The 27,812-nt window shown below is 41.9% G+C and overlaps 1 protein-coding gene across 7 annotated transcripts in view; it reads left to right on the top strand.

The window, feature by feature from the left end:
- The window catches only part of LOC141139029 (uncharacterized), a 73,179-nt gene that overhangs the window by 26,260 nt on the left and 19,107 nt on the right, over window positions 1–27,812 (top strand). For 4 of the 7 annotated variants that reach the window (XM_073624801.1, XM_073624802.1, XM_073624800.1 and 1 more), the window contains 12 exons: window positions 3,021–3,167; window positions 6,604–6,765; window positions 7,133–7,279; window positions 10,812–10,973; window positions 11,515–11,661; window positions 15,096–15,257; window positions 15,799–15,945; window positions 19,472–19,633; window positions 20,175–20,321; window positions 24,813–24,989; window positions 25,181–25,342; window positions 25,882–26,028. In XM_073624801.1, the coding sequence (XP_073480902.1) occupies window positions 3,021–3,167; window positions 6,604–6,765; window positions 7,133–7,279; window positions 10,812–10,973; window positions 11,515–11,661; window positions 15,096–15,257; window positions 15,799–15,945; window positions 19,472–19,633; window positions 20,175–20,321; window positions 24,813–24,989; window positions 25,181–25,342; window positions 25,882–26,028 (1,869 nt within the window). The remainder of the gene's footprint in view (window positions 1–3,020; window positions 3,168–6,603; window positions 6,766–7,132; window positions 7,280–10,811; window positions 10,974–11,514; window positions 11,662–15,095; window positions 15,258–15,798; window positions 15,946–19,471; window positions 19,634–20,174; window positions 20,322–24,812; window positions 24,990–25,180; window positions 25,343–25,881; window positions 26,029–27,812) is intronic. The other 3 variants (XM_073624805.1, XM_073624804.1, XM_073624806.1) reach the window with 3 other exon arrangements.

The raw sequence follows: 27,812 nt of genomic DNA, 5'->3' as shown, positions 1-27,812 counted from the left end.
GGGAGGGCCGGGATCTGGGGTTTCCCCTTGTTAAAGGGGGCTTCCAGATTCCGATAAGCCCCCCGCCTGCAGACCCCCACAACCACCAGCCAGGGTTGTGGGGATGAGGCCCTTGTCCTCATCATCATGGGGACAAGGTGTTTTGGGGGGCTACCTCAAAGCACCCTCCCAATGTTGAGGGCATGTGGCCTGGTACGCTTCAGGAGGGGGGGGGGGGGGCGCTGCCAGGTTGCGTGCTTGGATAAGGGTTTGGTATGGATTTTTAGGTAGACCCCACGCTGTTTTTTTTTTATTTTTGCGCGGGGTTCCCCTTAAAATCCATACCAGATCTGAAGGGTCTGGTATAGATTTTGAGGGGGACCCCACGCCATTTTTTTTTTAAATTTTGGCCGGGGTTCGCCTTAATATCCATACCAGGCCTGAAGGGCCTGGTATGGAATTTAGGGGGACCCCTACGTCATTTTTTTTTTTAAATTGTGGTTCGGGGTTCCCCTGTGGGGAATTCCCATGCCGTTTTTATCAATGAACCTTTATGTGTATTGTCGGACCGGCAATTCATTAATAGCCGCGAGTAGTTTTAAATGACTTTTTTTCCTTTAAAATGTCATTTTGCTGTCAGACTGTTCTAAACACGGGAAACATGCGCCCCTTTACAGGCATACTATAGACACCCCCCCAGGTACGAAATTTAAAGGGATATTACACTTTTATTGTTTCACTTTAAGCATTATTAAAATCACTGCTCCCGAAAAAACGTCTGTTTTTAAAACTTTTTTTGCATTGATCCATGTCCCCTGAGGCAGGACCCAGGTCCCCAAACACTTTTTATGACAATAACTTGCATATAAGCCTTTAAAATTAGCACTTTTGATTATTCATGTTCGTGTCCCACTTTAACGGTGCTCGCGTGTTCGAACAAATTTTTTGCCTGTTCGCATGTTCTAGTGCGAACCGAACAGGGGGGTGTTCGGCTCATCCCTATTGGTGAGCCAACTTTAGGTAGGTCTGCCATGTGCCATACAGAGATAGTAAGGTATTCTGATGGGGAGAAGGCAGTAGACTAATTGTGACACCATATCAAAGGAACATTTTGGGGTTTCAAATATTTTTCCAAATTCCGAGCTAGAGTCATGTGACTCAGTGAATGAACTAATGGCAAAATATATGTTACTTCCAGTTGAAAAAAGTGGGCAGTGTCCTCATGTGGATCTGCCTGGTACCGTCATACGGTATGCTTGTAAATCTGTCAAAACAACTGCCTGTGTGAATGATGACTGTCAAGGCCACCAGAAGTGCTGCAGTGAGTTTTGCATGAACAAATGTCGGGAACCCATGGGTAAGCCAACCATAGTAAGTCATACAGTGATTAGATGGCTATCGGATGCTACCAGTTAGATTGAGGGATGTTGGGCTGTGGCAGTGCCGAAGGGACACCCGTGGCTCAAATTTTTGGCTGGTTCTTAGGGAGTCAGCTTAAATTGACTCTGTGTGTGGCCAACTTTAATCTAAGTGTTTAAATCAAAGTAAGAGGTCAGAGCGTATAGGTGGGGCACATTTCTACGTTTGTATTTGGTGCCAAAAACCTCACACAGGGACAACCAGGCTCCACGTGGTCTGTACTGGGTTTCAATGTCCACTTCTAGGGACACCATTCAGATGATATTAATTATTTATTTATCTAAGTTTTTAGATCAAAGTAAGGGGTCAGAAGGTATAGGTGGGGCACATTCATACACTTGTTTTTTTGGTGGCAAAAAACCTCACACAGGGATCACCATTCTCCATGTGGTCTGTACTGGGTTCTACTGTCCAGTTCTAGGGACACCATTCAGATGATATTAATTATTTATATAGCGATATCAGAACCTGACACAATATATATATAATGGAGAGTCCGCGCTTAGGTATAGGCTAGGCTGCAGCCTCCCCTAGGATACCCCAACTGAAGCACCTGAGATATATGATAAAAGTGAATTGGGGATTAGGAGTGAAAACCTAAATCCCCCTACACAGATTTTGATTAAAGTGAAAAAACACAGTTAAACCAGTAGTGAATGTTTTGAACCTCCTGCAGACCTGCAGTTACATTAATCAGTGCGTAAGTGCTATACTAGACCACCATTAACTATATCAGATGTGATAAAAATAAAATGATATATTAAGAATAAGTGAAAAAATAAAAGTCCACTTTACACGACATGTGTAACCCACACTCAAATGGTTAAATGTGATCCACCTGTTGCTAGGTTTTACGTACACTTCCACAGTGATTGCAAGTGTTTTGAGTGTTTTACCAAGCAATGTGCAAAAAACAGAAAATTTATATACATATATGTATGATAACACTGAAGTTAATTATTATGCAGGAGGCAGTCCAATAAAAATCATATCATAATTTTCAAGTGACTTGTGCTGTTTCAAGGTGACTTGTGCTTGTATTTGCTTCCAATCCTGGTGCCAAGGTGAAAAAAGTGACTGTTGTGCTCCCCCCTTTTGGATCCCCACTCACCAGATCTTTGCACCCCTACAGGGGTAACTCGCATGTGGTGAGTTTGCGACAAGCTGCTGAACCGATCGATCCCTCCTTCCGATCGTCCTAGGAGATCCAAGGCCTCCAGGCTTTCTGGGAATGGTTCCTGGTCTCCTGCTGTCACTGGATCATGGGACAAAGATTTTGTGGCCCCAGTAATGTGTCCTCCTCGTGGTACAAAAAAGTATCACGAGGAGGACACTCATTTCAGTGTGGGTTACACATGTCGCGTAAAGTGGACTTTTATTTTTTCACTTATTCTTAATATATAATTTTATTTTTATCACCTCTGATATAGTTAATGGTGGTCTAGTATAGCACCTACGCACTGATTAATGTAACTGCAGGTCTGCAGGAGGTTCAAAGCATTCACTACTGGTTTAACTGTGTTCTTTCACTTTAAAATGAAAGGGGGATTTAGGTTTTCACTCCTTAGTTCATCCCCAATTTACTTTTATCAGAACCTGACACAATGTTTCCTCTATTCTAGATAAACCTGGATCCTGTCCGGTGCCACCTGAAAGATGTTTTAAAGCTCCACGACTCGATGGCATCTGTACCAAAGACCATCAATGCCCAGGGCAGCAGAAGTGTTGTGTCCGCTTGTGTGAATATGACTGTGTAGCCCCTGAAAAATGTGAGTCAGCACAATCTAAACATAGAGAAACAATTACAATACTGGCAGACAATTTCCAGGGAGAATACATCTTCCATCATTCTTGTTTTGCAGAAAGAATTGCTTATTTGCTTGCTGTAACATATTTAAGTTCTTCCTTTAGTGGTCATCATTTTCTGTGATTTGCAGCCTTTCTTAAAGTGATCCCGGCTTCCACCCAGCCAAAAAATGTTCAATCCATTTTGGATTAGGCTGGAGAGGGTTAGCCCATTTGAGTAGCGTGAAAAAGGAATAGAACTTCTGATATTTATTGTTATCACTGACCATGCCTTACCCCACCCTCCATTTCTCGTTCTGGAGACCTATCCCCAAACCACTCTTCCTGTCTGCTATGGTTATTTTCTGCCTACCAAATTCAGCCTTAAATCTGAAACCTAAGTCTAAATCTAGGGAATTTCAAGAAAATTGTTTTATTCCTGGATAAGCTGACGATGACAGGCGTTTTACTTCTTCCCTACTCCAAAAAAAAAGGTTTGGGCTTTAAATATACCTTCATATACCTTAAGGTATACCTTAATAATTGCGAAAATAAGCTCACTTATTCCCCCTGCAGACTTTGGATGGAGGGCGGCCATGTATGAAGCATCTGGCATTTAAAGAAAAGATAATTTTATGAATAGGCATGCTTGAATGGGAAGAGCACCCAAGCTTGTGGCCCTGAGGAATAAGGGGGAGCACTATATACAATGCTGTGAAAAAAGTATTTGCCCCCTTTCTGATTTCTTTTTTATTTTGCATATTTGTCACACTTAAATGGCTCGGGTCATCAAACAAATTTTATTAATACACAAAGATAACCCGAGTAAATCCAAAATGCAGTTTTTAAATGATGGTTTCATTTATTAAGGCAAAAAAGCTGTCCAAACCTGTCTGGCTTCATATGGAAAAAGTAATTGCCCCCTAAACCTAATAACTGGTTGTGCCACCCTTGGTGGCAACAACTGCAATCAAGCGTTTGCGACAACTGGTAAGGAGTATTTCACATTGCTGTGGAGCAATTTTGGCCTACTCTTCTTTAGAGAATTGTTTTAATTCAGCCACATTGGAGGGTTTTCCAGCATGAACGGCCTGTGTAAGGTCATGATAAAACATCTCAATTGGATTTAAGTCCGGGCTTTGACTAGGCCACCCCGAAACCAAAATTTTGCTTTGTTTGAACAATTTGGAGGTGGACTGTTGTGTTTTGGATCATTGTCCTGCTGCATAACCCAAGTGCACTTGAGCTTGAGGTCACAAATTGATGGCCGGACATTCTCCTTTAGGATTTTCTGGTAGAGCTCAGAATTCATGGTTCCATCAATTATGGTAAGTCATCCAGGTCCTGAAGCTGTAAAGCAGCCCCAGACCATCATGCTACCACCACCCTGTCTGACTGTTGGGATGATGTGCTTGTTATAAAATGCTGTATTAGTTTTATGCCAGATGTAACGGGACGCACACCTTCCAAAAAGTTACATTTTTGTCTCATCAGTCCACAGAATATTTGCCTAAAAGTCTTGGGGATAATCAAGATTTTTCTTGGTAAATGTGAGAGGAGCCTTTGTGTTCTTTTTGGTCAGCAGTGGCTTTGGCCTTGGAACTCTCCCATTGATGCCATTTTTTGGCCATTTTTTTCTCATTGTGAAATCATGAACACTGATCTTACCTGAGGCAAGTGAGGCCTGCAGTTCTTTAGATGTTGTTCTGGGTTCTTTTATGATCTCCTGGATGAGTTGTCGTCATGCTCTTGGAGTGATTTTTGTAGGTCGGCCACTCCTGGGAAGGTTCACCACTGTTCCAAGTTATCTGCATTTGTGGATAATGGCTCTCCCCGTGGTTCACTGGCTTTCCAAAGCCTTAGAAACCCTTCCTAGACCGATACATGTACATTGCTTTGTTTCTAATCTGTTCTTGAATTTTTTTTAGATTGTGGCATGATGTGTGGCTTTTTGTGATCTGTTAGAGTGCTTCACTTTGTCAGACAGCTTCTATTCATGTGATTTCTTGATTCAACAGGTTTGGCAGTAATCAGGCCTGGGTGTGGCAAGTGAAATTTAATTTAGTTTTCCACAAAATTGTGGTTAATCACTGTTCATTCATGATTCAGCATGGGAGGGGGCAATTACTTTTTCACATAGGGCAAGGCAGGTTTGAACAGCTTTTTTTCCCTTAACAAATGAAATAATAATTTAAAAACTGTATCTTGGACTTATTCGGGTTATCTTTGTGTAATATTAAAATTTGTTTGATGATCTGAATCATTTAAGTGTGAGAAATATGCAAAAAAATAAAAAAAACAGGAAGGGGGCAAATACTTTTTCACAGCACTGTATATATCCCCAGGACCTGCCTCTGTCAGATGGAAGAGTGAAGCCAGCTAGGGACATCCACCCCAGACAATTGACTTCTCCTTTGAAAAGACTCCGCCATAGGTAGGTCTTCTATGTGCCTGAGATAGGATGGTTGTCTGATGGGGAGATGCTTGTAGACTGACCACCCGAATATGACTCTATATCCCTGGTGCCCAACCTGTGGCCCTTGACTGCTATCGTAGTTTTTTCTGTGCTCTGCATCCCTTTTCACTTATGTTTTTTTTCACCATCTTTTATAATGGACCTTACTGAGAGAAATATCAAATGTGGCACAAATAATTTTAAAGGGGGCTGTGCAGAACACAATTAGGGAAGCATTTATTTCTTATGGGCTATAATAGCAATGATTTCTAGCAGTCTCGTGTAGTGTTGCACCAAAAAATTCAGGATGCGCTTTGCCGAAAACTGAAAAGGACAGTTTAAAAAAAAATATATACATTATATTACCAAAAGTATTGGGGCGCCTGACTTTACAAGCACATAACCTTTAATGGCATCCCAGTCTTAGTCCATATGGTTCAGTGTTGAGTTGGCCCACCCTTTGCAGCTATAACAGCTTCAACTCTTCTGGGAAGGCTCTCCACAAGGTTTAGGAGTGTGTCTATGGGAATGTTTGGCCATTCTTTCAGAAGCAAATTTGTGAGGTCAGGCACTGATGTTGGACGAGAAAGCCTGGCTCACAGTCTCACATCCCAAAGGTGTTCTATGAGGTTGAGGTCAGGACTCTGTGCAGGCCAGTCAAGTTCCTTAACCCCAAAAATTCACTCATCCATGTCTTTATGAACTTTGTTTGTGCACTGGAGCGCAGTCATGTTGGAACAGGAAGGGGCCATCCCCAAACTGTTCCCACAAAGTTGTCCAAAATGTCTTGGTATGCTGACACCTTAAGCGTTACCTTCACTGGAACTAAGGGGCCAAGCCCAACCCCTGAAAAACATCCCCACACCATAATCCCCCAGTTTCAAATAGTTTTCTAAATTCCGAGCTAGAGTCATGTGACTCAATGAATTAATTAATGGCAAAATATTTGTTTATGTTTTTTCCAGTTGAAAAAAGTGGGGAGTGCCCTCATGTGGGGCCGCCTGGTACCTTCATACGGTATGCTTGTAAATCTGTCAACACAACTGCCTGTGTGAATGATGCGGACTGTGAAGGCCACCAGAAGTGCTGCAGTGAGTTTTGCGTGAACAAATGCCGGGAACCCATGGGTAAGCCAACCATAGTAAGTCTGTCATGTGCCATACAGTGATTAGATGCTACCAGTTAGATCGAGGGATGTTGGGCTGTGGCAGTGCCAAAGGGACACCCATGGCTCAAATTTGTGGACGGTTCTTAAGGAGTCAGCTAAAATTCACTCTGTGTGTGGCCAACTTTAATCTGTAAGTGTTTAGCTCAAAGTAAGAGGTCGGAGTTTATAGCTTGGGGCACATCTGTACAAAAACCTCACACAGGGACCACCAGGCTCCACGTGGTCTATACTGGGTTCTTCTGTCTAGTTCTAGGGACACCATTCAGATGATATTAATTATTTATATAGAGATATCAGAACCTGACACAATGTTTCCTCTATTCTAGATAAACCTGGATCCTGTCCGGTGCCACCTGAAAGATGTTTGAAAGCTCCACGACTCGACGGCATCTGTACCAAAGACCATCAATGCCCAGGGCAGCAGAAATGTTGTGTCCGCTTGTGTGAATATGACTGTGTAGCCCCTGAAAAATGTGAGTCAGCACAATCTAAACATAGAGAAACAACTACAATACAGGAAGACAATTTCCAGGGAGAATACATCTGCCATCATTCTTGTTTTGCAGAAAGAATTGCCTATTTGCTTGCTGTAACATATTTAAGTTCTTCCTTTAGTGGTCATCATTTTCTGTGATTTGCAACCTTTCTTAAAGTGATCCCGGCTTCCACCAATCCAAAAATATTCAATCAATTTTGGATTAGGCTGGAGAGGGTTATCCCATTTGAGTAGCATGAAAAAGGAATAGAACTTCTGATATTTTTTGTTATCACTGACCATGCCTTACCCTATTCTCCATTTCTCGTTCTGGAGACCTATCTCCAAACCACTCTTCCTGTCTGCTATGTTTTTTTTCTGCCTACCAAATTCAGCCTTAAATCTGAAACCTAACTCTAAATCTAGGGAATTTCAAGGAAATTGTTTTATTCCTGGATGAGTTGACGATGACAGGCGTTTTACTTCTTCCCTACTCCAAAAAAAAAAGGTTTGGGCTTTAGTTATACCTTCATATACCTTAAGGTATACCTTAATAATTGCAAAAATAAGCTCACTTATTCCCCCTACCGACTTTGGATGGAGGGCGGCCATGTATGAAGGATCTGGCATTTAAAGAAAAGATAATTTTACAAATAGGCATGCTTGAATGGGAAGAGCACCCATGCTTGTGGCCCTGAGGAATAAGGGGGGGGCACTATATACAATGCTGTGAAAAAAAGTATTTGCCCCCTTTCTGATTTCTTTTTTATTTTGCATATTTGTCACACTTAAATGGCTCAGATCATCAAACAAATTTTATAATTACACAAAGATAACCCGAGTAAATCCAAAATGCAGTTTTTAAATGATGGTTTCATTTATTAAGGAAAAAACGCTGTCCAAACCTGTCTGGCTTCATGTGGAAAAAGTAATTGTCCCCTAAAACTAATAACTGGTTGTGCCACCCTTGGTGGCAACAACTGCAATCAAGCGTTTGCGACAACTGGTAAGGAGTATTTCACATTGCTGTGGAGCAATTTTGGCCCACTCTTCTTTACAGAATTGTTTTAATTCAGCCACATTGGAGGGTTTTCCAGCATGAACGGCCTGTGTAAGGTCATGATACAGCATCTCAATTGGATTTAAGTCCGGGCTTTGACTAGGCCACCCCAAAACCGAAATTTTGCTTTGTTTGAACAATTTGGAGGTGGACTTGCTGTTGTGTTTCGGATCATTGTCCTGCTGCATAACCCAAGTGCACTTGAGCTTGAGGTCACAAATTGATGGCCGGACATTCTCCTTTAGGATTTTCTGGTAGAGCTCAGAATTCATGGTTCCATCAATTATGGGAAGTTGTCCAGGTCCTGAAGCTGTAAAGCAGCCCCAGACCATCATGCTACTACCACCCTGTATGACTGTTGGTATGATGTTCTTGTTATAAAATGCTGTATTAGTTTTATGCCAGATGTAACGGGACGCACACCTTCCAAAAAGTTACATTTTTGTCTCATCAGTCCACAGAATATTTGCCTAATATTTGGGGATAATCAAGATTTTTCTTGGTAAATGTGAGAGGAGCCTTTGTGTTCTTTTTGGTCAGCAGTGGCTTTGGCCTTGGAACTCTCCCATTGATGCCATTTTTTGGCCATTTTTTTCTTATTGTGAAATCATGAACACTGATCTTACCTGAGGCAAGTGAGGCCTGCAGTTCTTTAGATGTTGTTCTGGGTTCTTTTATGATCTCCTGGATGAGTCGTCGTCATGCTCTTGGAGTGATTTTTGTAGGCCGGCCACTCCTGGGAAGGTTCACCACTGTTCCAAGCTTTCTCGAATTGTGGATAATTGCTCTCCCCGTGGTTCACTGGCGTTCCAAAGCCTTAGAAACCCTTCCTAGACCGATACATGTACATTGCTTTGTTTCTAATCTGTTCTTGAATTTTTTTAGATTGTGGCATGATGTGTGGCTTTTTGTGATCTGTTAGAGTGCTTCACTTTGTCAGACAGCTTCTGTTCATGTGATTTCTTGATTCAACAGGTCTGGCAGTAATCAGGCCTGGGTGTGGCAAGTGAAATTTAATTTAGCTTTCCAAAAAATTGTGGTTAATCACAGTTCTTTCATGATTCAGCATGGGAGGGGGCAATTACTTTTTCACATAGGGCCAGGCAGGTTTGAACAGTTTTTTCCTTAACAAATGAAATAATAATTTAAAAACTGTATCTTGGATTTATTCGGGTTATCTTTGTGTAATATTAAAATTTTTTGATGATCTGAATCATTTAAGTGTGAGAAATATGCAAAAAAATAAAAAAAACAGGAAGGGGGCAAATACTTTTTCACAGCACTGTATATGTCCCCAGTACCAGCCTCTGTCAGATGGAAAAGAGTGGAGCCAGCTAGGGACATCCACCCCAGACAATTGACTTCTCCTTTGAAAAGACTCCGCCATAGGTAGGTCTTCTATGTGCCTGAGCTAGGATGGTTGTCTGATAGGGAGATGCTCGTAGACTGACCACCCGAATATGACTCTATATCCCTGGTGCCTAACCTGCAGCCTGGGTGCTGTATTTAGCCCTTTGCTACTTTTTCTGCAGCCCTTGGGGCCCCTGCTAGTTTGTTTTACCTCGACTGGGTGAATGCTCAGAACATTAAAGGTAAAATATTCTTTAGATTGGTTTCTAGAAGGTAAATGGCTTGTTTTGTTTCTTCCCGCTATCGTACTTTTTTCTGTGCTACCCATCCCTTTTCGCTTATGTTTTTTTCACCTCTGATCTTTTATAATGGACCTTACTGAGAGAAATATCAAATGTGGCACAAATAATTTTAAAGGGGGCTGTGCAGAACACAAATAGGGAAGCATTGATTTGTTATGGGCTGTAATAGCAGTGATGCCGAAAACCGAAGAGGACAAAAAAAAATATACACTATATTACCAAAAATATTGGGGCGCCTGATTTTACAAGCACATAACCTTTAATGGCATCCCAGTCTTAGTCCATATGGTTCAGTGTTGAGTTGGCCCACCCTTTGCAGCTATAACAGTTTCAACTCTTCTGGGAAGGCTCTCCACAAGGTTTAGGAGTGTGTCTATGGGAATGTTTGGCCATTCTTTCAGAAGCAAATTTGTGAGGTCAGGCACTGATGTTGGACGAGAAAGCCTGGCTCACAGTCTCACATCCCAAAGGTGTTCTATGAGGTTGAGGTCAGGACTCTGTGCAGGCCAGTCAAGTTCCTTAACCCCAAAAATTCACTCATCCATGTCTTTATGAACTTTGTTTGTGCACTGGAGCGCAGTCATGTTGGAACAGGAAGGGGCCATCCCCAAACTGTTCCCACAAAGTTGTTCAAAATGTCTTGGTATGCTGACACCTTAAGCGTTACCTTCACTGGAACTAAGGGGCCAAGCCCAACCCCTGAAAAACATACCCACACCATAATCCCCCAGTTTCAAATAGTTTTCTAAATTCCGAGCTAGAGTCATGTGACTCAATGAATTAATTAATGGCAAAATATTTGTTTATGTTTTTTCCAGTTGAAAAAAGTGGGGAGTGCCCTCATGTGGGGCCGCCTGGTACCTTCATACGGTATGCTTGTAAATCTGTCAACACAACTGCCTGTGTGAATGATGCGGACTGTGAAGGCCACCAGAAGTGCTGCAGTGAGTTTTGCGTGAACAAATGCCGGGAACCCATGGGTAAGCCAACCATAGTAAGTCTGTCATGTGCCATACAGTGATTAGATGCTACCAGTTAGATCGAGGGATGTTGGGCTGTGGCAGTGCCAAAGGGACACCCATGGCTCAAATTTGTGGACGGTTCTTAAGGAGTCAGCTAAAATTCACTCTGTGTGTGGCCAACTTTAATCTGTAAGTGTTTAGCTCAAAGTAAGAGGTCGGAGTGTATAGCTTGGGGCACATCTGTACAAAAACCTCACACAGGGACCACCAGGCTCCACGTGGTCTGTACTGGGTTTCAATGTCCACTTCTAGGGACACCATTTAGATGATATTAATTATTTTTTTATCTAAGTGTTTAGATCAAAGTAAGAGGTCAGAAGGTAAAGGTGGGGCACGTCTATACACTTGTTTTTAGTGGCAAAAAACCTCACACAGGAACCACCATTCTCCACGTGGTCTATACTGGGTTCTTCTGTCTAGTTCTAGGGACACCATTCAGATGATATTAATTATTTATATAGAGATATCAGAACCTGACACAATGTTTCTTCTATTCTAGATAAACCTGGATCCTGTCCGGTGCCACCTGAAAGATGTTTGAAAGCTCCACGACTCGACGGCATCTGTACCAAAGACCATCAATGCCCAGGGCAGCAGAAATGTTGTGTCCGCTTGTGTGAATATGACTGTGTAGCCCCTGAAAAATGTGAGTCAGCACAATCTAAACATAGAGAAACAACTACAATACAGGAAGACAATTTCCAGGGAGAATACATCTGCCATCATTCTTGTTTTGCAGAAAGAATTGCCTATTTGCTTGCTGTAACATATTTAAGTTCTTCCTTTAGTGGTCATCATTTTCTGTGATTTGCAACCTTTCTTAAAGTGATCCCGGCTTCCACCAATCCAAAAATATTCAATCAATTTTGGATTAGGCTGGAGAGGGTTATCCCATTTGAGTAGCATGAAAAAGGAATAGAACTTCTGATATTTTTTGTTATCACTGACCATGCCTTACCCTATTCTCCATTTCTCGTTCTGGAGACCTATCTCCAAACCACTCTTCCTGTCTGCTATGTTTTTTTTCTGCCTACCAAATTCAGCCTTAAATCTGAAACCTAAGTCTAAATCTAGGGAATTTCAAGGAAATTGTTTTATTCCTGGATGAGTTGACGATGACAGGCGTTTTACTTCTTCCCTACTCCAAAAAAAAAAGGTTTGGGCTTTAGTTATACCTTCATATACCTTAAGGTATACCTTAATAATTGCAAAAATAAGCTCACTTATTCCCCCTACAGACTTTGGATGGAGGGCGGCCATGTATGAAGGATCTGGCATTTAAAGAAAAGATAATTTTACAAATAGGCATGCTTGAATGGGAAGAGCACCCATGCTTGTGGCCCTGAGGAATAAGGGGGGGGCACTATATACAATGCTGTGAAAAAAAGTATTTGCCCCCTTTCTGATTTCTTTTTTATTTTGCATATTTGTCACACTTAAATGGCTCAGATCATCAAACAAATTTTATAATTACACAAAGATAACCCGAGTAAATCCAAAATGCAGTTTTTAAATGATGGTTTCATTTATTAAGGAAAAAACGCTGTCCAAACCTGTCTGGCTTCATGTGAAAAAAGTAATTGTCCCCTAAAACTAATAACTGGTTGTGCCACCCTTGGTGGCAACAACTGCAATCAAGCGTTTGCGACAACTGGTAAGGAGTATTTCACATTGCTGTGGAGCAATTTTGGCCCACTCTTCTTTACAGAATTGTTTTAATTCAGCCACATTGGAGGGTTTTCCAGCATGAACGGCCTGTGTAAGGTCATGATACAGCATCTCAATTGGATTTAAGTCCGGGCTTTGACTAGGCCACCCCAAAACCGAAATTTTGCTTTGTTTGAACAATTTGGAGGTGGACTTGCTGTTGTGTTTCGGATCATTGTCCTGCTGCATAACCCAAGTGCACTTGAGCTTGAGGTCACAAATTGATGGCCAGACATTCTCCTTTAGGATTTTCTGGTAGAGCTCAGAATTCATGGTTCCATCAATTATGGGAAGTTGTCCAGGTCCTGAAGCTGTAAAGCAGCCCCAGACCATCATGCTACTACCACCCTGTATGACTGTTGGTATGATGTTCTTGTTATAAAATGCTGTATTAGTTTTATGCCAGATGTAACGGGACGCACACCTTCCAAAAAGTTACATTTTTGTCTCATCAGTCCACAGAATATTTGCCTAATATTTGGGGATAATCAAGATTTTTCTTGGTAAATGTGAGAGGAGCCTTTGTGTTCTTTTTGGTCAGCAGTGGCTTTGGCCTTGGAACTCTCCCATTGATGCCATTTTTTGGCCATTTTTTTCTTATTGTGAAATCATGAACACTGATCTTACCTGAGGCAAGTGAGGCCTGCAGTTCTTTAGATGTTGTTCTGGGTTCTTTTATGATCTCCTGGATGAGTCGTCGTCATGCTCTTGGAGTGATTTTTGTAGGCCGGCCACTCCTGGGAAGGTTCACCACTGTTCCAAGCTTTCTCGAATTGTGGATAATTGCTCTCCCCGTGGTTCACTGGCGTTCCAAAGCCTTAGAAACCCTTCCTAGACCGATACATGTACATTGCTTTGTTTCTAATCTGTTCTTGAATTTTTTTAGATTGTGGCATGATGTGTGGCTTTTTGTGATCTGTTAGAGTGCTTCACTTTGTCAGACAGCTTCTATTCATGTGATTTCTTGATTCAACAGGTTTGGCAGTAATCAGGCCTGGGTGTGGCAAGTGAAATTTAATTTAGTTTTCCACAAAATTGTGGTTAATCACTGTTCATTCATGATTCAGCATGGGAGGGGGCAATTACTTTTTCACATAGGGCAAGGCAGGTTTGAACAGCTTTTTTTCCCTTAACAAATGAAAGAATAATTTAAAAACTGTATCTTGGACTTATTCGGGTTATCTTTGTGTAATATTAAAATTTGTTTGATGATCTGAATCATTTAAGTGTGAGAAATATGCAAAAAAATAAAAAAAACAGGAAGGGGGCAAATACTTTTTCACAGCACTGTATATATCCCCAGGACCTGCCTCTGTCAGATGGAAGAGTGAAGCCAGCTAGGGACATCCACCCCAGACAATTGACTTCTCCTTTGAAAAGACTCCGCCATAGGTAGGTCTTCTATGTGCCTGAGATAGGATGGTTGTCTGATGGGGAGATGCTTGTAGACTGACCACCCGAATATGACTCTATATCCCTGGTGCCCAACCTGTGGCCCTTGACTGCTATCGTAGTTTTTTCTGTGCTCTGCATCCCTTTTCACTTATGTTTTTTTTCACCATCTTTTATAATGGACCTTACTGAGAGAAATATCAAATGTGGCACAAATAATTTTAAAGGGGGCTGTGCAGAACACAATTAGGGAAGCATTTATTTCTTATGGGCTATAATAGCAATGATTTCTAGCAGTCTCGTGTAGTGTTGCACCAAAAAATTCAGGATGCGCTTTGCCGAAAACTGAAAAGGACAGTTTAAAAAAAAATATATACATTATATTACCAAAAGTATTGGGGCGCCTGACTTTACAAGCACATAACCTTTAATGGCATCCCAGTCTTAGTCCATATGGTTCAGTGTTGAGTTGGCCCACCCTTTGCAGCTATAACAGCTTCAACTCTTCTGGGAAGGCTCTCCACAAGGTTTAGGAGTGTGTCTATGGGAATGTTTGGCCATTCTTTCAGAAGCAAATTTGTGAGGTCAGGCACTGATGTTGGACGAGAAAGCCCGGCTCACAGTCTCACATCCCAAAGGTGTTCTATGAGGTTGAGGTCAGGACTCTGTGCAGGCCAGTCAAGTTCCTTAACCCCAAAAATTCACTCATCCATGTCTTTATGAACTTTGTTTGTGCACTGGAGTCGTGTTGGAACAGGAAGGGGCCATCCCCAAACTGTTCCCACAAAATTGTCCAAAATGTCTTGGTATGCTGACACCTTAAGCGTTACCTTCACTGGAACTAAGGGGCCAAGCCCAACCCCTGAAAAACATCCCCACACCATAATCCCCCAGTTTCAAATAGTTTTCTAAATTCCGAGCTAGAGTCATGTGACTCAATGAATTAATTAATGGCAAAATATTTGTTTATGTTTTTTCCAGTTGAAAAAAGTGGGGAGTGCCCTCATGTGGGGCCGCCTGGTACCTTCATACGGTATTCTTGTAAATCTGTCAACACAACTGCCTGTGTGAATGATGCGGACTGTGAAGGCCACCAGAAGTGCTGCAGTGAGTTTTGCGTGAACAAATGCCGGGAACCCATGGGTAAGCCAACCATAGTAAGTCTGTCATGTGCCATACAGTGATTAGATGCTACCAGTTAGATCGAGGGATGTTGGGCTGTGGCAGTGCCAAAGGGACACCCATGGCTCAAATTTGTGGACGGTTCTTAAGGAGTCAGCTAAAATTCACTCTGTGTGTGGCCAACTTTAATCTGTAAGTGTTTAGCTCAAAGTAAGAGGTCGGAGTGTATAGCTTGGGGCACATCTGTACAAAAACCTCACACAGGGACCACCAGGCTCCACGTGGTCTGTACTGGGTTTCAATGTCCACTTCTAGGGACACCATTTAGATGATATTAATTATTTTTTTATCTAAGTGTTTAGATCAAAGTAAGAGGTCAGAAGGTAAAGGTGGGGCACATCTATACACTTGTTTTTAGTGGCAAAAAACCTCACACAGGGACCACCATTCTCCACGTGGTCTGTACTGGGTTCTTCTGTCTAGTTCTAGGGACACCATTCAGATGATATTAATTATTTATATAGAGATATCAGAACCTGACACAATGTTTCTTCTATTCTAGATAAACCTGGATCCTGTCCGGTGCCACCTGAAAGATGTTTGAAAGCTCCACGACTCGACGGCATCTGTACCAAAGACCATCAATGCCCAGGGCAGCAGAAATGTTGTGTCCGCTTGTGTGAATATGACTGTGTAGCCCCTGAAAAATGTGAGTCAGCACAATCTAAACATAGAGAAACAACTACAATACAGGCAGACAATTTCCAGGGAGAATACATCTGCCATCATTCTTGTTTTGCAGAAAGAATTGCCTATTTGCTTGCTGTAACATATTTAAGTTCTTCCTTTAGTGGTCATCATTTTCTGTGATTTGCAACCTTTCTTAAAGTGATCCCGGCTTCCACCAATCCAAAAATATTCAATCAATTTTGGATTAGGCTGGAGAGGGTTATCCCATTTGAGTAGCATGAAAAAGGAATAGAACTTCTGATATTTTTTGTTATCACTGACCATGCCTTACCCTATTCTCCATTTCTCGTTCTGGAGACCTATCCCCAAACCACTCTTCCTGTCTGCTATGTTTTTTTTCTGCCTACCAAATTCAGCCTTAAATCTGAAACCTAAGTCTAAATCTAGGGAATTTCAAGGAAATTGTTTTATTCCTGGATGAGTTGACGATGACAGGCGTTTTACTTCTTCCCTACTCCAAAAAAAAAAAGGTTTGGGCTTTAGTTATACCTTCATATACCTTAAGGTATACCTTAATAATTGCAAAAATAAGCTCACTTATTCCCCCTACAGACTTTGGATGGAGGGCGGCCATGTATGAAGGATCTGGCATTTAAAGAAAAGATAATTTTACAAATAGGCATGCTTGAATGGGAAGAGCACCCATGCTTGTGGCCCTGAGGAATAAGGGGGGGGCACTATATACAATGCTGTGAAAAAGTATTTGCCCCCTTTCTGATTTCTTTTTTATTTTGCATATTTGTCACACTTAAATGGCTCAGATCATCAAACAAATTTTATAATTACACAAAGATAACCCGAGTAAATCCAAAATGCAGTTTTTAAATGATGGTTTCATTTATTAAGGAAAAAACGCTGTCCAAACCTGTCTGGCTTCATGTGGAAAAAGTAATTGTCCCCTAAAACTAATAACTGGTTGTGCCACCCTTGGTGGCAACAACTGCAATCAAGCGTTTGCGACAACTGGTAAGGAGTATTTCACATTGCTGTGGAGCAATTTTGGCCCACTCTTCTTTACAGAATTGTTTTAATTCAGCCACATTGGAGGGTTTTCCAGCATGAACGGCCTGTGTAAGGTCATGATACAGCATCTCAATTGGATTTAAGTCCGGGCTTTGACTAGGCCACCCCAAAACCGAAATTTTGCTTTGTTTGAACAATTTGGAGGTGGACTTGCTGTTGTGTTTCGGATCATTGTCCTGCTGCATAACCCAAGTGCACTTGAGCTTGAGGTCACAAATTGATGGCCGGACATTCTCCTTTAGGATTTTCTGGTAGAGCTCAGAATTCATGGTTCCATCAATTATGGGAAGTTGTCCAGGTCCTGAAGCTGTAAAGCAGCCCCAGACCATCATGCTACTACCACCCTGTATGACTGTTGGTATGATGTTCTTGTTATAAAATGCTGTATTAGTTTTATGCCAGATGTAACGGGACGCACACCTTCCAAAAAGTTACATTTTTGTCTCATCAGTCCACAGAATATTTGCCTAATATTTGGGGATAATCAAGATTTTTCTTGGTAAATGTGAGAGGAGCCTTTGTGTTCTTTTTGGTCAGCAGTGGCTTTGGCCTTGGAACTCTCCCATTGATGCCATTTTTTGGCCATTTTTTTCTTATTGTGAAATCATGAACACTGATCTTACCTGAGGCAAGTGAGGCCTGCAGTTCTTTAGATGTTGTTCTGGGTTCTTTTATGATCTCCTGGATGAGTCGTCGTCATGCTCTTGGAGTGATTTTTGTAGGCCGGCCACTCCTGGGAAGGTTCACCACTGTTCCAAGCTTTCTCGAATTGTGGATAATTGCTCTCCCCGTGGTTCACTGGCGTTCCAAAGCCTTAGAAACCCTTCCTAGACCGATACATGTACATTGCTTTGTTTCTAATCTGTTCTTGAATTTTTTTAGATTGTGGCATGATGTGTGGCTTTTTGTGATCTGTTAGAGTGCTTCACTTTGTCAGACAGCTTCTGTTCATGTGATTTCTTGATTCAACAGGTCTGGCAGTAATCAGGCCTGGGTGTGGCAAGTGAAATTTAATTTAGCTTTCCAAAAAATTGTGGTTAATCACAGTTCTTTCATGATTCAGCATGGGAGGGGGCAATTACTTTTTCACATAGGGCCAGGCAGGTTTGAACAGTTTTTTCCTTAACAAATGAAATAATAATTTAAAAACTGTATCTTGGATTTATTCGGGTTATCTTTGTGTAATATTAAAATTTTTTGATGATCTGAATCATTTAAGTGTGAGAAATATGCAAAAAAATAAAAAAAACAGGAAGGGGGCAAATACTTTTTCACAGCACTGTATATGTCCCCAGTACCAGCCTCTGTCAGATGGAAAAGAGTGGAGCCAGCTAGGGACATCCACCCCAGACAATTGACTTCTCCTTTGAAAAGACTCCGCCATAGGTAGGTCTTCTATGTGCCTGAGCTAGGATGGTTGTCTGATCGGGAGATGCTCGTAGACTGACCACCCGAATATGACTCTATATCCCTGGTGCCTAACCTGCGGCCTGGGTGCTGTATTTAGCCCTTTGCTACTTTTTCTGCAGCCCTTGGGGCCCCTGCTAGTTTGTTTTACCTCGACTGGGTGAATGCTCAGAACATTAAAGGTAAAATATTCTTTAGATTGGTTTCTAGAAGGTAAGTGGCTTGTTTTGTTTCTTCCCGCTATCGTACTTTTTTCTGTGCTACCCATCCCTTTTCGCTTATGTTTTTTTCACCTCTGATCTTTTATAATGGACCTTACTGAGAGAAATATCAAATGTGGCACAAATAATTTTAAAGGGGGCTGTGCAGAACACAAATAGGGAAGCATTGATTTGTTATGGGCTGTAATAGCAGTGATGCCGAAAACCGAAAAGGACAAAAAAAAATATACACTATATTACCAAAAGTATTGGGGCGCCTGATTTTACAAGCACATAACCTTTAATGGCATCCCAGTCTTAGTCCATATGGTTCAGTGTTGAGTTGGCCCACCCTTTGCAGCTATAACAGCTTCAACTCTTCTGGGAAGGCTCTCCACAAGGTTTAGGAGTGTGTCTATGGGAATGTTTGGCCATTCTTTCAGAAGCAAATTTGTGAGGTCAGGCACTGATGTTGGACGAGAAAGCCTGGCTCACAGTCTCACATCCCAAAGGTGTTCTATGGGGTTGAGGTCAGGACTCTGTGCAGGCCAGTCAAGTTCCTTAACCCCAAAAATTCACTCATCCATGTCTTTATGAACTTTGTTTGTGCACTGGAGTCGTGTTGGAACAGGAAGGGGCCATCCCCAAACTGTTCCCACAAAATTGTCCAAAATGTCTTGGTATGCTGACACCTTAAGCGTTACCTTCACTGGAACTAAGGGGCCAAGCCCAACCCCTGAAAAACATCCCCACACCATAATCCCCCAGTTTCAAATAGTTTTCTAAATTCCGAGCTAGAGTCATGTGACTCAATGAATTAATTAATGGCAAAATATTTGTTTATGTTTTTTCCAGTTGAAAAAAGTGGGGAGTGCCCTCATGTGGGGCCGCCTGGTACCTTCATACGGTATGCTTGTAAATCTGTCAACACAACTGCCTGTGTGAATGATGCGGACTGTGAAGGCCACCAGAAGTGCTGCAGTGAGTTTTGCGTGAACAAATGCCGGGAACCCATGGGTAAGCCAACCATAGTAAGTCTGTCATGTGCCATACAGTGATTAGATGCTACCAGTTAGATCGAGGGATGTTGGGCTGTGGCAGTGCCAAAGGGACACCCATGGCTCAAATTTGTGGACGGTTCTTAAGGAGTCAGCTAAAATTCACTCTGTGTGTGGCCAACTTTAATCTGTAAGTGTTTAGCTCAAAGTAAGAGGTCGGAGTGTATAGCTTGGGGCACATCTGTACAAAAACCTCACACAGGGACCACCAGGCTCCACGTGGTCTGTACTGGGTTTCAATGTCCACTTCTAGGGACACCATTTAGATGATATTAATTATTTTTTTATCTAAGTGTTTAGATCAAAGTAAGAGGTCAGAAGGTAAAGGTGGGGCACGTCTATACACTTGTTTTTAGTGGCAAAAAACCTCACACAGGGACCACCATTCTCCACGTGGTCTGTACTAGGTTCTTCTGTCTAGTTCTAGGGACACCATTCAGATGATATTAATTATTTATATAGAGATATCAGAACCTGACACAATGTTTCTTCTATTCTAGATAAACCTGGATCCTGTCCGGTGCCACCTGAAAGATGTTTGAAAGCTCCACGACTCGACGGCATCTGTACCAAAGACCATCAATGCCCAGGGCAGCAGAAATGTTGTGTCCGCTTGTGTGAATATGACTGTGTAGCCCCTGAAAAATGTGAGTCAGCACAATCTAAACATAGAGAAACAACTACAATACAGGCAGACAATTTCCAGGGAGAATACATCTGCCATCATTCTTGTTTTGCAGAAAGAATTGCCTATTTGCTTGCTGTAACATATTTAAGTTCTTCCTTTAGTGGTCATCATTTTCTGTGATTTGCAACCTTTCTTAAAGTGATCCCGGCTTCCACCAATCCAAAAATATTCAATCAATTTTGGATTAGGCTGGAGAGGGTTATCCCATTTGAGTAGCATGAAAAAGGAATAGAACTTCTGATATTTTTTGTTATCACTGACCATGCCTTACCCTATTCTCCATTTCTCGTTCTGGAGACCTATCCCCAAACCACTCTTCCTGTCTGCTATGTTTTTTTTCTGCCTACCAAATTCAGCCTTAAATCTGAAACCTAAGTCTAAATCTAGGGAATTTCAAGGAAATTGTTTTATTCCTGGATGAGTTGACGATGACAGGCGTTTTACTTCTTCCCTACTCCAAAAAAAAAAAGGTTTGGGCTTTAGTTATACCTTCATATACCTTAAGGTATACCTTAATAATTGCAAAAATAAGCTCACTTATTCCCCCTACAGACTTTGGATGGAGGGCGGCCATGTATGAAGGATCTGGCATTTAAAGAAAAGATAATTTTACAAATAGGCATGCTTGAATGGGAAGAGCACCCATGCTTGTGGCCCTGAGGAATAAGGGAGGGCACTATATACAATGCTGTGAAAAAGTATTTGCCCCCTTTCTGATTTCTTTTTTATTTTGCATATTTGTCACACTTAAATGGCTCAGATCATCAAACAAATTTTATAATTACACAAAGATAACCCGAGTAAATCCAAAATGCAGTTTTTAAATGATGGTTTCATTTATTAAGGAAAAAACGCTGTCCAAACCTGTCTGGCTTCATGTGGAAAAAGTAATTGTCCCCTAATAAACCTAATAACTGGTTGTGCCACCCTTGGTGGCAACAACTGCAATCAAGCGTTTGCGACAACTGGTAAGGAGTATTTCACATTGCTGTGGAGCAATTTTGGTCCACTCTTCTTTACAGAATTGTTTTAATTCAGCCACATTGGAGGGTTTTGCAGCATGAACGGCCTGTGTAAGGTCATGATACAGCATCTCAATTGGATTTAAGTCCGGGCTTTGACTAGGCCACCCCAAAACCGAAATTTTGCTTTGTTTGAACAATTTGGAGATGGACTGTTGTCTTTCGGATCATTGTCCTGCTGCATAACCCAAGTGCACTTGAGCTTGAGGTCACAAATTGATGGCTGGACATTCTCCTTTAGTATTTTATGGTAGAGCTCAGAATTCATGGTTCCATCAATTATGCGAAGTTGTCCAGGTCCTGAAGCTGTAAAGCAGCACCAGACCATCATGCTACCACCACCCTGTCTGACTGTTGGGATGATGTGCTTGTTATAAAATGCTGTATTAGTTTTATGCCAGATGTAACAGGACGCACACCTTCCAAAAAGTTACATTTTTGTCTCATCAGTCCACAAAATATTTGCCTAATATTTGGGGATAATCAAGATTTTTCTTGGTAAATGTGAGAGGAGCCTTTGTGTTCTTTTTGGTCAGCAGTGGCTTTGGCCTTGGAACTCTCCCATTGATGCCATTTTTTGGCCATTTTTTTCTTATTGTGAAATCATGAACACTGATCTTACCTGAGGCAAGTGAGGCCTGCAGTTCTTTAGATGTTGTTCTGGGTTCTTTTATGATCTCCTGGATGAGTCGTCGTCATGCTCTTGGAGTGATTTTTGTAGGCCGGCAACTCCTGGGAAGGTTCACCACTGTTCCAAGCTTTCTCCATTTGTGAATAATGGCTCTCCCCGTGGTTCACTGGCATTCCAAAGCCTTAGAAACCCTTCCTAGACCGATACATGTACATTGCTTTGTTTCTAATCTGTTCTTGAATTTTTTTTGATTGTGGCATGATGTGTGGCTTTTTAGAGTGCTTCACTTTGTCAGACAGCTTCTATTCATGTGATTTCTTGATTCAACAGGTCTGGCAGTAATCAGGCCTGGGTGTGGCAAGTGAAATTTAATTTAGCTTTCCAAAAAATTGTGGTTAATCACAGTTCATTCATGATTCAGCATGGGAGGGGGCAATTACTTTTTCACATAGGGCCAGGCAGGTTTGGACAGCTTTTTTTCCCTTAACAAATGAAATAATAATTTAAAAACTGTATCTTGGACTTATTCGGATTATCTTTGTGTAATATTAAAATTAGTTTGATGACCTGAATCATTTAAGTGTGAGAAATATGCAAAAAAAAATAAAAAAAACAGGAAGGGGGCAAATACTTTTTCACAGCACTGTATATGTCCCCAGGGCCTGCCTCTGTCAGATGGAAAAGAGTGGAGCCAGCTAGGAACATCCACCCCAGACAATTGACTTCTCCTTTGGAAAGACTCCGCCATAGGTAGGTCTTCTTTGTGCCTGAGATAGGATGGTTGTCTGATGGGGAGAAGCTCGTAGACTGACCACCCGAATACGACTCTATATCCCTGGTGCCCAACCTACGGCCAGGGTGCTGTATTTGGCCCTTTGCCACTTTTTCTGCAGCCCTTGGGACCCCTGCTAGTTTGTTTTACTTCGACTGGGTGAATGCTCAGAACATTAAAGGTAAAATATTCTTTAGATTTGTTTCTAGAAGGTAAGTGGCTTGTTTTATTTCTTCCCACTGACGTACGTTTTTCTGTGCTACCCATCCCATTTCACTTATGTTTTTTGCACCTCTGATCTTTTATAATGGACCTTACTCAGAGAAATATCAAATGTGGCACAAATAATTTTAAAGGGGGCTGTGCAGAACACAAATAGGGAAGCATTGATTTGTTATGGGCTGTAATAGCAGTGATTTCTAGCAGTCTCGTGTAGTGTTGCACCAAAAAATTCAGGATGTACTTTGGCGAAAACCGAAATGGACAGTTTTAAAAAAAAAATATATATTACCAAAACTATTGGGACGCCTGCCTTTACAAGCACATAACCTTAATAGCATCCCAGTCTTATGCCCCGTACACACGATCGGACATTGATCGGACATTGATCGGACATTCCGACAACAAAATCCATGGATTTTTTCCGACGGATGTTGGCTCAAACTTTCTTGCATACACACGGTCACACAAAGTTGTCGGAAAATCCGATCGTTCTGAGCGCGTTGACGTAAAACACGTACGTCGAAACTATAAACGGGGCAGTAGCCAATAGCTTTCATCTCTTTATTTATTCTGAGCATGCGTGGCACTTTGTGCGTCGGATTTGTGTACACACGATCGGAAATTCCTACAACGGATTTTGTTGTCGGAAAAATTTATAGCAAGCTCTCAAACTTTGTGTGTCGGAAAATGCGATGGAAAATGTGTGATGGAGCCTACACACGGTCGGAATTTCCGACAACAAGGTCCTATCACACATTTTCCATTGGAAAATCCGACCGTGTGCACCGGGCATTAGTCCAACTAATATAGCTGCCAATATATCGGTACATCCCTAGTCTCATGTAATGTGTCTCTAGTCCAGCCTTTCTCAAGCTTTTCAACACAGAGGAACCCTTGAAATAACTTTCCAGTCTCAGGGGTACCCCTGCTAAAACTTACTATTGATACAACTCATAATACATCAGTGGGAAGAATGCTATTTACACTTGTGGACATTGGCAATAATTATCCCCTTAGACATAGCTAAAATGTCTCTGGTCTGGTCCTCCCTCTCTTTGGGGGAGCCCCACCTAGTACTTGGTTGGTCTGTTTTGGCAGGCCTCCCAGAGAATGGGGTCCGCCTGGTTTCGGCCAGGTGGGCCAGTGAGTACCCCAGTCCCTGTCAGGAGCCTTGCACCCTGGGGGATCAGAGTAAGGGTCCTTTCTCTTCGGAGGAGGACCATGTGTACACCCTGTGCACTTGTTTGTGTTCTCACTTTATGTGTGCACCGGATGTTAAAGAGGAATTTTATATATACTGTGATTCTGTACTTGCCAAATCTCCTGCAGAAATCTCCCTCCACTGAGTCTGGCTGCAGCCATTTTAACTGTGGGCAGCTGAAGCTGCTGCCTGTTCACTTCCTGGATTTTCACAGACACACAGGGGCACACCTCCAGCTCTGCAGCCCTGCAGCTTTCATTGGTGCTCTTATGACTCATCTCACCTCCCTTCCTGGCAAACTCTCACAAGAGTGAGAGAGAGAGCTGTGCATGATGTCATAAGCCTAGGCTAATGACCAGAGAAGAAACAGGAAGTGGGCTGTATAAGGTATTTACTGGCAAAAAAAAAAAATGTTTTACTATCCAAAGTTAAAACAACAACAAGGGCAGAAAATGTAATAGATGGAAAGTTAAAAAATGACTGATGTTCCACTTTAAGTTTTCACAACACCACAGGACTTAAAAAGACAAAAACCCGCCAAGCTAGAGTTATGTGGCCCAATGAATGAATTCCTGTCAAAAATATGTTTCTGTTTCTTCCAGTTGAAAAAAGTGGGCAGTGTCCTCATGTGGGGCCGCCTGGTACCTTTATGCTGTTTAAATGTCCATCTGTCAACACAAGCGCATGTGTAAATGATGTACACTGTGAAGGTCACCAGAAGTGCTGCAGCGAGTCGTGCGTCAACAAATGCCGGGAACCTGTGGGTGAGCCAACCGTAGGTAGGTCTGCCATGTGCCATACAGAGATAATAAGGTATTCTGATGGGGAGATGGCAGTAGACTAACTGCCCCTATGTGACAACATATCAAAGGAACATTTTTGGGTTTCAAATATTTTTCTAAATTCTGAGCTAGAGTCATGTGACTCAATGAATTAATTAATGGCAAAATATTTGTTTGTTTTTTTCCAGTTGAAAAAGGTGGGGAGTGTCCTCATGTGGGGCCGCCCGGTACCGTCATACGGTATGCTTGTAAATCTGTCAACACAACTGCCTGTGTGAATGATGTGGACTGTGAAGGCCACCAGAAGTGCTGCAGTGAGTTTTGCGTGAACAAATGCCGGGAACCCATGGGTAAGTCAACAATAGTAAGTCTGTCATGTGCCATACAGTGAGTAGATGCTACCAGTTAGATCGAGGGATGTTGGGCTGTGGCAGTACCAAAGGGACACCCATGGCTCAAATTTGTGGCTGGTTCTTAAGGAGTCAGCTAAAATTCACTCTGTGTGTGGCCAACTTTAATCTAAGTGTTTAGCTCAAAGCAAGAGGTCAGGGTGTATAGCTTGGGGCACATCTGTACAAAAACCTCACACAGGGACCACCGGGCTCCACATGGTCTGTACTGGGTTTCAATGTCCACTTCTAGGGACACCATTCAGATGATATTAATTATTTATTTATCTAAGTGTTTAGATCAAAGTAAGAGGTCAGAAGGTATAAGTGGGGCACATTTATACACTTGTCTTTGGTGGCAAAAAACCTCACACAGGGACCACCATTCTCCACATGGTCTGTACTGGGTTCTGCTGTCCAGTTCTAGGGACACCATTCAGATGATATTAATTATTTATATAGAGATATCAGAACCTGACACAATGTTTCTTCTATTTTAGATAAACCTGGAACCTGTCCGGTGCCACCTGAAAGATGTTTTAAAGCTCCACGACTCGACGGCATCTGTACCAAAGACCATCAATGCCCCGGACACCAGAAATGTTGTGTCCGCTTGTGTGAATATGACTGTGTATCCCCTGAAAAATGTGAGTCAGCGCAATCTAAACATAGAGAAACAACTACAATACAGGCAGACAATTTCCCAGGAAATACATCTTCCATCATTCTTGTTTTGCAGAAAGAATTGCCTATTTGCTTGCTGTTCCGTATTTAAGTTCTTCCCATGGTGGTCATCATTATATGTGATTAACATCCTGTCCTCCATCCAGCCAAAACTTTTATCTAATTTTGGATAGAGTGGGAAAGGGTTATCTCTCCTTAGGCTTAGGGTATATTGCTGTCTCAGTCCTTTTAGTAAAAAGTCTCCTCACTTTCTGTCAGGAAAAATCTCTTACAATCTTATATCTGGCCTTCTAGTGAATACAGTTTGGTTATAATCACAAATAATTTTGTAAGCCCTGAACAAGAAGGAGACCGTTCTCTGAAACATGTTGGCTCAATTTGATGGTTTTAAAGAATAATTAAAAAAAGAAAATTTACAGAGCCCCCCCCCCAGCCCCAAAGCCCCCCATGTTAAGAGTACGTGGCCTTGTTAGGTTCAGGAGGGGGGCCCTAACTCGCCCCCCCCTTTCCTGACCTGCCAGGCTGCATGCTCGGATAAGGGTCTGGTATGGATTTTGGGCAGACCCCACACCATTTTTTTCTTAATTTTGGGACGTGGTATACTTGGATTTTGCAAAAGTGTTCGAAACAGTTCCCCACACACGACTAATGTGTAAGGTAAAGTCTACAGGCTTGGAAAGATCAGTTTGTAAATGGATAGAAAACTGGCTAAAAGACTGAATTCAGAGAGTAGGGGTTAATTATTCTTACTCTGAATGGTCTAAGGTTATCAGTGGTGTACCCCAAGGATCAGTGTTGGGACCATTACTTTTTAATACCTTTATAAATTAAATTGGGTCTGGGCTTAAAAGTACCAGTTCAGTCTTTGCAGACGACACCAAGCTATGCAGTGGAATAACGTCCTTACAGGATGTCTCCAATTTACAAGCTGACCTCAATGCACTGTCTAATTGTGCGACTATGTGGCAGATGAGGTTTAATGTTGATAAATGTAAAGTTATGCACTTGGGAGCTAAGAATATGCATGCATCATACATACTAGGGGGAATACAACTGGGGGGGGGATCAATGGTGGAGAAGGATCTGGGGGTTTTGGTAGATCATAAGCTCAATAATAACATGCAATGCCAAGCTGCGGTTTCCAAAGCGAGCAAAGTCCTTTCTTGTATTGAGAGAGGTATGGACTCCAGAGAGAGAGATATCATTTTGCCCCCCCTGTACAAATCATTAGTAAGACCTCATCTGGAATATGCAGTTCAGTTTTGGGCACCAGTTCTCAAAAAGGATATCGGGGAACTGGAGAAAGTGCAGAGAAGAGCAACCAAACTGATGAGAGGCATGGAGGAGCTCAGCTATGAGGAAAGATTAGAGGAACTGAATTTATTCTCTCTTGAGAAGAGGAGATTAAGGGGGATATGATCAACATGTACAAATATATAAGGGGTCCTTATAGTGAACTTGGTGTTGAGTTATTCATTTTATGGTCAACACAGAGGACAAGGGGGCACTCTATATGCCTAGAGGGAAAGAGATTTCATCTCCAAATATGGAAAGGTTTCATCACAGTAAGAGCTGTGAAAATGTGGAATAGACTCCATCCAGAGGTGGTTCTGGCCAGCTTAGTAGATTGCTTTAAAAAAGTCCTGGATTCTTTCCTAAATGTACATAATATAACTGGGTACTAACATTTATAGGTAAAGTTGATCCAGGGAAAATCCGATTGCCTCTTGGGGGATCAGGAAGGAAT

Source organism: Aquarana catesbeiana, linkage group LG04 (assembly GCF_042186555.1).
Source record: "Aquarana catesbeiana isolate 2022-GZ linkage group LG04, ASM4218655v1, whole genome shotgun sequence".
Taxonomy (NCBI): Eukaryota; Metazoa; Chordata; class Amphibia; order Anura; family Ranidae; genus Aquarana; species Aquarana catesbeiana.
Note: the sequence above shows the minus strand (reverse complement) of the source record. Positions and strands in the feature narration are given on the sequence as shown.